The sequence below is a fragment of the Ciona intestinalis genome, unplaced genomic scaffold (assembly GCF_000224145.3).
Source record: "Ciona intestinalis unplaced genomic scaffold, KH HT000282.1, whole genome shotgun sequence".
Taxonomy (NCBI): Eukaryota; Metazoa; Chordata; class Ascidiacea; order Phlebobranchia; family Cionidae; genus Ciona; species Ciona intestinalis.
In genome coordinates this window covers 1-12,538 of record NW_004190603.1, presented here as the reverse complement: position 1 = coordinate 12,538, position 12,538 = coordinate 1, and the positions used below count along the sequence as shown (strand labels likewise).

The 12,538-nt window shown below is 38.4% G+C and overlaps 1 protein-coding gene across 1 annotated transcript; it reads right to left on the bottom strand.

Moving 5' to 3' along the window:
• Positions 1-5,682: 5,682 nt before the first annotated feature.
• On the bottom strand, positions 5,683-12,030 carry LOC100184413 (pseudouridylate synthase 7 homolog-like protein; the record flags this gene model as incomplete). Its single annotated transcript, XM_009859758.1, has 8 exons — positions 5,683-6,348; positions 6,420-6,673; positions 7,932-8,272; positions 8,332-8,437; positions 8,706-8,831; positions 9,296-9,374; positions 9,457-9,597; positions 11,871-12,030. Coding segments are annotated over 8 exons (1,373 nt in total), but the record flags the coding sequence as incomplete, so codon positions are not given.
• Positions 12,031-12,538: the final 508 nt, after the last annotated feature.

Here is a 12,538-nt window from a genome sequence, read left to right as displayed (position 1 = left end):
GTGCCGTGATGTAATCAAAATACTCAAACGTCCTGAATAAGAGCGCAGTCCACCGCCTTGAAGGCCGTTAAGCTTATCTTGGTTACCATGCCTTACATATCGGGATATTAGCGGCTCGCTAAATCTGCATAGGAAGCTGACCTGGCCGCCCAGTTGGCTTATAGTTCAGACGGGCAGTATGATTAATTAGTCGCCGGCAGAAGACACTTCTGGTCGAATTGAAGAACAGAGCGCCTGCAACCGAGGCGATAAATCCGACTAAATTATTCCAACGGCGAGCGTTGAGATAACACCGAGTGATAACGATGCAATTAGTTAAATTATATTTCTAGGTCCGGCAGTAAAGCTTGTTGGTAGGTGTCCAAATAGATAACAGTTACTAATGTCGGTCCTACCTAAACCTTTTGACCAAAAAGAAAATTGATTACAACTTACTCAACCACATAAGTCGACATAAGCAAGCAAGTTTATTATATTTGTTGTGTGAGCTGTAAGTTCAACGACTATAACTCGATGTGTATTACTGTTTGTCCTACGTTGGTGCTGACAGAGCTAATCGACTTTTAATGAACACTCTTGACTAGTCGATAAAAGAACGGTTGTAATTATTGCAGGCAGGCAAAGCGACCACGAAGTTACAGACAACGACAGTAGTCACGCAGGCTTTACGATGACGTCATTTTGACCCGGTTTGCGATTGATGGCTGTTCGGGATTTCGACTTCTGCAGCTTTGGTGCACGATTTGCGATCTTTGTGCTTCGTCATCACATATATACACACTATTTAACTACTTATCATACATCGCATAAGAGTATTTAATAATCACCTACAAACTATCTGTATTTTGTCATTTAAATTTACTTTTTCTTAGTTAACCCACTTTAAACGTAACCTCAACCTCATATCATATTCATAATTGTAATCTGTTATTCCTAAACTGCACGGTCAATTTTAACGTCGGGACAATTTATGTCACCCGCGCGGGAAAACGCTTTATTTGACGCGGCAGAGTAAAATATTTATCGTCGGCCTCACTAACCTGCTAGTCGTTGCACCTGACCATCTCATTGCTGCGCAATTCTATTATTGAAGACAAACTGGCATAATTCTGCGAACGTTAGTTTCTTTAAAGTTAATCTATTAAAGCATTTACTATCTAAAATCAAATGCTAATCTTCAATACAATAGTCATGCCTTTTTGTTTTAACTTGGTACGCATTGTGTTAATACCAAACTTGATCTGAACACGGAGTGCTGACGCATCTCGGGTAATACAACTTCATATCATTCATGAAACCGGCGGGTAAAGGTTGCCGGTAGAAACTTTTTCTCTTGTTCGCACGCAGCTCTCTCTTTCGGCTGCCTCCCGCCTTTTACGCTCGCCTTCGACGTGTGCCACTCCCATACGTGTGTGTACTTGCGCTATTGTAACAGTATAAATATACCCAGAATCAAAACACTACGCGTATATATAAAAAACGTTAACTTCGCCTCACAGCAAATTCTACACGACCGTTGTATTTAAACAGTAAAACAATAAACAACGTGTGTGCCGTTTCCTTTCCGCGTTGAAAATTACGTCAAACTGACCATTAAATTGCTTTGTGAAAATTTATGGTCAAAGTACACAAAAACAGAAAATCGGATGGGCGAATCTATCGTCGTTGGACGCTGTACACACGAAAGGGCGCCCCTGTTTTTACAGCAGGACTTACGACCGAAAACAAAGAATCCCGGTGGCTTTTGATGAGTTACGGAAATGAAAATACAGGGATCGATTTAAAACTTTTGGGTGGAACTCTCCACTGGAGCCAGATCGACGTTCGCTTAACTTAGGTTGGCTGGACCAATTTCCCTTTCCTTTGTACGCCCCCAAAGTCGTTTGAACTTTAATCAATTTAACTGAATCTCGAAAAAGCTTCTGCGCAAATCAAATAATTGAACAGACCCAGTAATCCTAGGCCCTTGCAAGAAATCTAAGCCACGACTCTTATTCACTGCTTAAGACGGATTAGCAAAGCGGAAATTATGCTTCAGCAATATAAAGTATATGCGGTTGATTAAACTCAACCTAAAATAATTTCATTGAAACCTTTTCCACGCGTTCGAATTAAGTCCTAGCACAATATTAGTCTTTCTCGACCTCTCCCAAATCCATACCACAGCCGTACCCTACCCTGCACTTTGTTGTAACCAAGTGGTTAAGGGCCACTAACATTACATCACTATATAGCACTGCTGGGAGATGTTATCTCTGTTCTATTTCTGCCAGTGCTGGCTGCAGTACGAAGCATCAGCAACGGCCTTTATCTTCTGACGACCTCTAACGCTTAATAGTATGTCGCGATCACAAATGAGTTTGGGAGTTCAAGGAGCTCTCGAAGTTCAAAGATCTCGCCCGTATGCTTCCCTGCCTTTACGTCATTGTTGGTTTTGATTCACCGTGGACCTTGCCATATGTCTAGTTAGGTGATTTCGCCAAAACGTTTGTCGAAGGCCAATTAGACTTCATGACGAATTTGAAGAGACGCCGAGAAACACCGGATGTTTCGGTACACTGGTAAGTGGGGTCTTATAATTATATGAACACAAATGAAACATACATTTGTGTTTATTGTTTTAAACATTATAGAAATATGAAAAAATAGGTATAATAACATTACTGGGTAATAGAGTTATAAAATTATATTTGGAATTCATTATAATTCGGGACAAATACAGTTACGAAAACATTAGACACACCCAAAGTCTTACCGGTGCATAAGTTTAATGTAAACATCTTGAAAGCGGCACTTGATAAAGATGTTTATTGATCATTGTTGATATAACTTCCCTATTTGGTCATTAAACATAACTAACGCAACAACTGTCGAAAATATTTGATCTAAAATTGAATGTAGCGCTCTGAAAATTTATTCTCGAAAGAAAATGGAAACTTTGAAGATCACACATCAAGGTGAACACTTGCGCAACAGATAGTTGATAACAAGTATAAGGCCCTCGAAGATGACACCACCAAATCCGATGACCGAACGTCTGAAAATATTGAAGATGATTTCTGGTGGCTTATTACTGCTTTCCCACGAACGATGTAATTTTAGCTCGTTGTTGGAATAAGGAAACAAGGATTGAGCTGTTAGTTTATTATGTACTGACCAGACATGGTGAGCAATCCAAGTTTTTTTGTCAAATATTCGGCCAACGTTTGCAAACAGATCTCACGAACCCCTTTCTGGTTATAAATACCCCTGGAAAGGTTATTGTAAGCGTAACTTTGTCAAATTCAATTATATCAACTTAATCAAGAAGGCTTGTTAAAAACGTCAACTTCAATGAGCTGACCATCAGTGGTGTGTATAGTTTTATCTCTCCACTGTTTGTCGCTCATCATGTTAATGTTTAAGCTCCATGCTTGGCCTTCTAACCTATCGACATTGTCCAGTTAACTAGAAGAGATTCCACACACAACTTAGCTTACGTCATTCACCAGTGGCGGCCTATACAATCTACATAAGTTGCACCCAGAAACTTTGTTTAACGGGTATAGATAAACTGCTCTATATACGTTTGGCGTTCGATTATGCTCTCGCGCTAAGCATTTTTATATAAACCTAAAACGACAGTTTTTAGAGTTGTTAAAATACAGCATGAATCTGAGAATTATAATTAAAAATTGATTTTATTTTTCGAAAGTAAATTTGACCATGTTTTTTTCCTATACATATTACATTGAACCAGCATTTATTAACCTGCACATTACAAAATAAATCGTGTTATAAAAAAAGTATACTCGTTTTGAAATTAGTTAAAAAAAACGAGTTTTAATTGCATATAAAAACAAATCTTTGCTATGTTGTACCCTTTTATTAGGTTTTAAAATCGACTGGGGGAAGCTGTATTCGCGATTGACCTATACACCGAGGAAAAAATGGGAAACCGAACAAATGCGTCATTGCGCCAAGCTGAGTGATAACAAACATTGTACGAAAGTATATTTTGAGAAAGTGTACACGTTACTACGGGTGATTAATTTACTCCGAGCTGTATAAAGACAGAGAGACGCATTGTTTGACCCGACGAAGTTAAAAATATGTCGCGTTCATTCAGTTCAGCCTTTGTAGTACATTAGGTTTAAATCAAATACAGGTAATTTTATGATAAACCGCCAACAAATTTCAAGAAAAAATAAAATCCATTTCCTAAACTAATGTTCTATACTGACTTTTAATCTTGCCGAATACCAAAAGTAGTATACGCGTAAGGTAAACCATAACGTAATGGGATGAATTTAGATTTTTTCTGGAGATAGTGGTTCGATTTCATTTGGGTAACGTGTCGCGGTGTCGATGGTTTCAAATCAGTTTCTCCATAAAATTTTTGCACGAAGTAGGTGGTCTTCATTTACAGTTTGTTATTATATATATTTCAACAAAATTTGCCAAAAGATTACGTGAACAATACGCAAGTATGCGAAGCTAGGCCATGCGCGATTGTAGGCCTACTTACCATATATATACAAAATACTATATATGAACATGCTGACCAATACATGAGTTTTTCGTTCCAAAAGGATGACATTAATTCGTCAAAGGTGCGGATTCAGAACGGAAACACAAACTTAATTTTACGCGAATACGTTCAGGATGTTGTACACGTACTAACCACGGATAACTTGTTTACTATACACATTGATCAGCAAAGAGATTTCTAATAACAAGGAGAAAGAAGTAAGATCCCCTTAAGCGTGTGGCTTCCGAAATCTACACAGCGTGTATTACAAGGGTGAAATGATTTGAATCAAACGATTGCGGTTTCTTTTTGTGTTTGAAACGAGTATTCAACCTTGTAATGGCTCTGACCTCAGGATTTCCTTCCAAGGCCATCGTGAAAGACACAGCTACGAGCGGAGATTGACATCAGTTTTAAAACTCCCCTCGAGCCACTATACATAGATTTCCGTTGGTAATAAAAACAATTTCCTTGTTCCACATAATTTAGTAATATATATCGTAGACTTCACCTGCGGAATAGGTTTCGGAAATACGCACAATCCATCATATTCACTATAAAGTTAAAAAAAACATACCAAGTAACATTTTTTTTGGTTTTCAAAAACATTTTCGCCGATACCAAGAATCTAAACAGATAGTTTACTTACCAACTAAATATCAGGACATCAAAGGTTCCGAAAAGAGTAACTTTCTGTGCCTATTATGCATGACATAAAGAATTGCGTTTTACGACTCCATCAGCTTGACATTATACGAGCGCGCAGCGTAAATCAAACGGGAATGTCTCATTGTCCATTAACTGGACATTCCAACGTCGTTGTTGGGTCACCAACCTTCGCGGGTCAGCAAACCAAGAGGTTTGAGTGTTTAAGTAAATGCACAATTCTGCAAACGTAGCTGCTATTCCACATGCAAGGTGGAGATGTCAGCTTCTTAAGTAAACATCACTTTAACCGATGTTGGAGTGACAGTTGTTTGTTGGCATAGACAAGATTGTAGATAGTAGAACAAGCTATAAACACGTTAATTGCTTCGTTTAACAAGGTCACCTGCGTGGATCACTCGCACTATTGACTAACTGAGGCGCGCTGGGCGAGTTATCTTGGAAAATCCGAGTAAGCGGGCCCAATCTAAACAAATCTAATGAGTGATTAATAAAAGACGAGACAGTGAATTTGCAAATATTTAAATGCATCAGCGATCATTAAACCCACGAACTATAAAACGTGGTCGAATGACGTCAAACCAGAACTGCTGCTGAAATTCTTTAACAATCGGTTGATGCGAGTAAAATACAATAATGGTGAAATCATGTACTGCCAATTAAATGCAATGTGAATTTGCGAGCCTATTCCGTTGTTTTGTTTGCCTTTCGTCGCCATCAGCATGTGTTACATTGTGTAAAGTGATTAGTGTAAGTCGTCTCTGATATCGCTCTGTCTGACAGCTAACAACGTCGAGTGAAGCTAAGGGCCTGCTTATCACTCGGTGGTGGAGTGAGGGTGGAGTAGTCACATTTAATGGCCTGTTATGATACTTTCAGCGATACCGGATATCCTAACGAGCATACGCTAACCGTAAATTAGGTTTTCCAAGATTATTTAAGCCTTCGGTGGTATTAAACCACACGATCCACCGGTGGAGGAAAAAATAATATTTGTCGGTTTATTTTACATTGTAACTCCATCCTTCGAAAGTTCTCGAAGAATTGATGTCGCATAGCAAGACGAAGGGAGGTCGAATTTGAGGCCTAAGGTCGCGCCGTCGTCAGCGAGTGTGGTGCATCGCATTCCTTCATCTCCTGTTACAGCTTGAGACGAAACGTCGGATTCCCAACTAAAAAAATGGAACTTTAAAAAACGAAAACAATTTCATAACCAACAAAAACAAAAAATCGCAAACCATACTTTATGGTAAAGTTTTTTGGTTTCTCGATGAGTCTTCGGTATGTTCCGCATAAATTAAGCTTTAATTTGTTGACACGGAAATAGTTGCTTGCTTTCGGTTCCGTCCCGATAAATAGTTGATCCTCCTTGAAGATCCGATCGTATACGGCATCCAGGTTCGGAGGATACTGCACACGGTTGCCTGGCAACGGGAGGACCACGTCATAGATGGAAAAGCGATTGCATTTGACGTCATCAGAAACTACGACGTGAACCTGCAAATAGATGTTTAAGTTGGCGCTGCTGGTTGAGAATAAACTTATTTGCATGGAAAAAACTTATTTGCATGGTGGCTTTTCGTTTGTTTTAACAGTTATCTTATGGAATTAAAATATAGTTAATTGTCTTAGAAAATATTAATCTTGAATGTTTGCAACTGACAATATTTATACATCGTAACGTGAAGGAATAGGGAATTATCGTTTAATGACTTCCGTATATCACCTGACGAGTGACTAAATGTAAGCATTACAAGCAACCTGACCGATTTGAATATTTGAAACCACTTCGCACGACTAACCAAACCATTATATAGTCGTGTACAACCGCATTAACTACTCCGTTTATTTTGACGAAAGTTTAAAGAAAACATCGTCTAACTCAGCGCAGAAAACTTTGAAAAGAAAATCTCAAAATTGCGCAGTTTGAGAGCGAAAAATATGACACAGTGAGATTCGAAGCAAAATCGTTACCAGCTGTCTTGTGTTGTTGCAGATAATTGAAGTAACTACGACCTGGTGCATGCCGGCTGCAACAGTTTTAGTGCAATCATCCATTTATGTTCGACCAGTAATGGGGCAATGGTTGCGGCATTGCAGAACACCGCCTTGTAATTTAACGAGCGTTTATAAGTTTCCTACTTTACAGTGCTACAAACAGTGTCGGTTACAATCTTAACTTACGTAATTTTCTGACCCTCGTGTAAAAAAGTGAAAAATAAAAATTTAGCGCAAAAAAACACTATTAAAAAAATTATAATGCAAACTAGTTTTGTTGTGTTTTAAACTAACGATCATGTCCTTCCATATTTGCTTTGGTAAAAAACATGAATTGTACTTTTTTTGCGGAGCTTCCGAATTTAAAAGCAAAATTAATCAATATCCGTCGGTAAGTAGCAGTTCTATTAAATCGAAGGAAACTTGGTCGACCGAATTATTTTGTATCTCAAAACAGCTTTGATCTGCCGCTTATGATATACAGTGATGACAACTACAAAATCCACCTCTATTACGCTTCGCTACGTCACAATTAAGTGGAACACCCAAGTTGTACACGATTGGTCGGCGACTCGGAAGGTTCCGGAACCGCGCTTGTGATGTCACAATACGGACTGTTTAACTAATCGCGCTCGAAAAACACACAAAGATGACGTTATGGGAATGTGCGCCGGCATCAAAGCCATTAAATCGGCCCTTATGCTTTGCGTGACTTGCACATCACAAGGCATTCACTATGCTAACCCAAACATATTACCTCAGAGTCGTGACGTTCGATATTTTCACTGTCCCCCGTTCGCTGGATGACCAAATCCCCTTCTATGACGTCACAACCAAGCTGACGTAACCGCTCACTGGCGACCCGGTTCCATAGATAGCTGGAGTAAGAGTGGGCGTAGAACGTCCTCTCTTTAAAAGGTATTGTGAGCAATGCTTTGCTGCAAAACTGCTCACTTGAGGAAGTTTGTTGTAGACCAACACTACCGGGTTGTTGGGAGTTCCCCATATTTGATAATGATTTTCCCGCTAAGTTTCTTTTCAAACTTTGTAAAATTCCAATTTCGCGAAACCGGTGACGCGGCATCAGTTTGAGCGCCTCTGTTGAATAAAAAAAAGTCGATTCGGCTACAATGGAAGTAGAAGACCAAAATAATCACCTTCAACATTCCAGGTTTGTTGAAATAACAATTTCCCTTTCTGTTCATCATCGATCGGTTTGCCGGCTTCAACTGCAGGCAGAAGGAGAATCTCAACAGCTCGTTTCTGGTATGTCAAACAATTTACAAATTAACACAATATAATATATTTTCCGTCAAGTTGTCGTAGGTAAGAATAATAGAATATACACTAAGAAGGCATGGGAAGCGGTAAGGACAGTCATTTATTCAGGCTCGTACAAAAAAACACATAACACATAAACAGCTTACTAAAATGTCTTATACCGGGATAATCAAAAATAAGAACCATTCTATATTTTTAACTAGTTGTCATAAAAATACACATATTCTGGCAAAAGATAGGAAATAATTACCATATTCTGTTTTAACATTGCAAGTCCAACAGACGGTGCTTCCCATTGAGGAATGCTGCCTGGTTCCTTTGTATCAATGCGACGCCCGAATCGTTGTGGACCGAAGTAATTTATAAATCCCTTGGTCTGTTGGTCAAGGTAAAGAAAAAACAACAACTAAATATGATGTATTGGTCAGTTTTACTGAAAGATACAGTCTTTGGTATTTGTATAGACATGTTAATATTCTTGTTCTTTGTTAGCTCAATTGACGTCATACATATATTCCCGGGTAACGTCAGAAGTTATAACAGATGCTCTATATTATACACCTCGTACCGCCCAACAATTCGGGCAACCATTAGTAACCGCTAGGCTGGCCAGGCGATCGCTCAAACTACAGCGCTATATGTCGTCGGTTATTTTTTAGTTTAAAAAATAAAATCGCATAAATAATAGTGGTGATCAAAGTTAAATGTATGTTTATCATATTTTAAAGCTACTGTGTGGTGATTGGAGTTAAGAAACTTGTTTGTGGTCACTAATAATAATCAATGAATTATTGGTTAAAAACATGCATGTATGGAATATAATAATGATACCACATTTACCTTCAAAAAGTCGCACGACTTCGAGATTGTTGAAATAAAATCTTCTTTGGATGGTTTTTCGTTTGTTTCTGATGATGAACTGAATAAGACACAAAAATAAGTTGCAAAGTTTGAAATAAGTTGCAAAGTGTTATGTCACAAATTTATAACCTAACACATACGTTGTTTTTCCGCCATGTACATTTCTTAATTTGATGTCGAATCGATTACCAACCAGATTCCCTGTGATCAGACGTAATGACGTCACGATGACGTGAGATATGCGTAAGTGGTCGGGCAGGACGTGGGATACTTCAAGCAATCTGTACGACATAGATCACGTCATGTAAGTTTTAAAGTAAGTGTAAAAAACATGGATGCGATATGTTTAAGGAAGTCGGATTTGGCGTTTTATTGGACAGAAAAAACTAAATTTTAGAAAGCCTTGTAAAGAGGAGCATCCGCCGTGTTGGGTCCTCATTTAAACGAAACATGAGAAGGGACAAACGCGTAACTTCCGTTGCTTCTGTTGCGCTCGGGTGCACACGAACAACACGTGAACAGGTGGACTGCGTGATTGGCTCAAGCCCTGGCCACAAAGAAAAACGATAATCCTACCGCTGAACAAGCCTTTGATCGAGCGTTTTGTGTCGCAATGACGAAGTTACTTATAGACATTTTTAAAATTGAAAAAACACTCCTGCGTAGTCACAGGTGTTACGGGTTGCTGTTAGCAGAAGCTCCAGCCAATTCCGTATTAAAATTGGGATTAAAGTTTTAAACTGAGATCCATTGTCACCGAGGCCACTTCAAAGCGATCGTTACAATATACGGTTTCTTACAACTTACAAGCAATATATAATAAAGTCTATGATGATATAGCGCAATTACTGCTCTGATAAATACCAGGAAATATTAACCTTTTAAATTCGCTATCACAATATAATTATGTGCGGTACAGCTTGTACAAGATTTATGAAATGACAACTGACAACCGTTGATAAAAACTAGGTCAACTTCGTGGCTTACGGGTTGAGTTATGGGGTTTCTGTAGATAAATATAAACCATTGCGTTCGTTGACACGATTGTGGACAAACTGAAAAAATCAAGTTTTAATTTGGAACAGATCACCTGTGGCAAAAAGCAATTTGTAAATGAGGTCACTCTGTATTGTTCTATTTTCAAACCATGAACGATTGAACTCGGACAAAGTGGAAGTCCAAACTTATATCTTGACGTTGGCTATAGCGGCGAGTAATTTGATTCTTGGCTCACCGTGAACACGTAATTGGGAACGGATGTTATTGCTTTGGTTACGTGAACAAAGCTAAACATTTACGAACGGAAATAATTTCGTGCGAATGGATTGCGACGCGACTGTGCACCCTGATTCTATATACCTCCTACTGAAATGGGGTTCCCACGTTCTCAAATATTGCCTCACACGTATTGAAGCGAAAGACTGCACATACGTGGTGGCGGAATACGAACCGTTGTCCGGCGGTTAGTAGTTAAAGCGTGGCACCGGTAATCGCCGGTTATTAAAACAGCACTTCACGAAAACGCGCCTTTTGGGAAGCAATACAAGTATTCGACAAAGGGGCGAAGTTGGCCACCCGGCTGGTCCAAACTATAATTTCCGATGTATTATATCCAGCTTTTCTCACTTCGCTTCAAAACTGGTGAAGTGCAAACTCAATCAATAGGAAGTCATTGTCGCTGGTCGGTATCACGCAATTACCAAAATCTATGACGTAGGTAGGTATGATAAGGAGCGGTCGTCGTGAGCGCTTAAGGTTTCTTTTTATGGCGAACTATTGCGTGCTTATGCGCAGGTAGTTGCCTAAATTGTAATCAATACATTCCAATTCATTGTCATTGGTGGATTGTATCGCAGATTACACGTCGGCACAATGTGATAAAAAGTAATCACAGCTTCACTCAAGTATAGTCTGTTTTCTTAACACAATCAGATTCAAAATGACCCACAGACTAAGAAGTAAGATACCTAATATCCAGAACTTATAAACGTTGGCAATATCACTAATATGTATACTTGACTTGGTTGCTTTCTATGTTGAGAACCAATCATCACATTGATAAGACGAAGATTTGTGTTATTTATACCGAATTGCAATAACGTCTTGGCATTCAACACATAATGATCCACGAGATAAGGAGATCGTATTACGAGCTACGAGCGCCTGAACATTTGATCGCAAATCAGAATTATACGATACAATCAACACAGTCTCAAAAGGTAAATTATATTTGAACAACTACTTATAACTCTCTATCGCCACACCGTGACTAAATTCTATAATAAGTAAACTATTTTAGTCTCCACTATCAGGCGCACGTGAGAGCCTTATAGAAATTGCTTCAGATATTAAAATCGTTTCACGCATTCTGGCAGGCATTATACAAAACAAAGACCTTGTATATTAAATCAGGTTCTTTGTAAACAAAAAAAAAATTAACAAACAAAGTGGTATAAAAAACTAAAACACTTTTTGTTAACTTTTTTTTAAATTAGGAAAAAGAGAAAAATATTGTCAAAAACATGACTCACATTTCTATTCAACAACAACTTACTTATCTTTACTAACTCCAGATACAGCAACTCTTTGCAATGTTATTGCTCGTTTATCCTTCATGCCAGCGTACGAAAACTCACTGGATTTAACATCAAGCAGCAGCGATAGTTGGTGGATTGCCTGGATGGTTTCAATGTTTCTCTTCCAGAGGGTAAACTCTACAATGAAATGTTGTAAAAGAAGTCATATTATTGTCTGTGGTTTAAAACCAATCGTAGGCGTTCCTATTATGTGCGTTATGTCAGTCAGGGTATGTTTTTATCGAGCATGTTATGTTTTATACACAACAATTTTCTGAGTAAAAACCCTCCCTTTTTAAATTCTTGGATACGCCTTTGACTGAACACACACTCTTTGGGAGCGTGCTACATCAGTTAGTGGGCCTGCCTTTTGCTCAAAGATTAAGAACTTGCACAAAGATAATTTAGAGGTATTGTCAGGTACCAGTGAGACATAATAAGCATCTTAACATAAAAAAATGGTGAAAAATAACTTTAATAATGCGAAAAAAATTCGTTTGATTTGATATATAGGCATAATATAGATATATATATATATAATATAATATATTTAGTGTTACTGTTTACTTACCAACAAATTGTGATGGTGTATCGGTGTTTCGCTTTCTTGGAACAAACACTTGAATGGTTGAGTTTTCTTTTACTT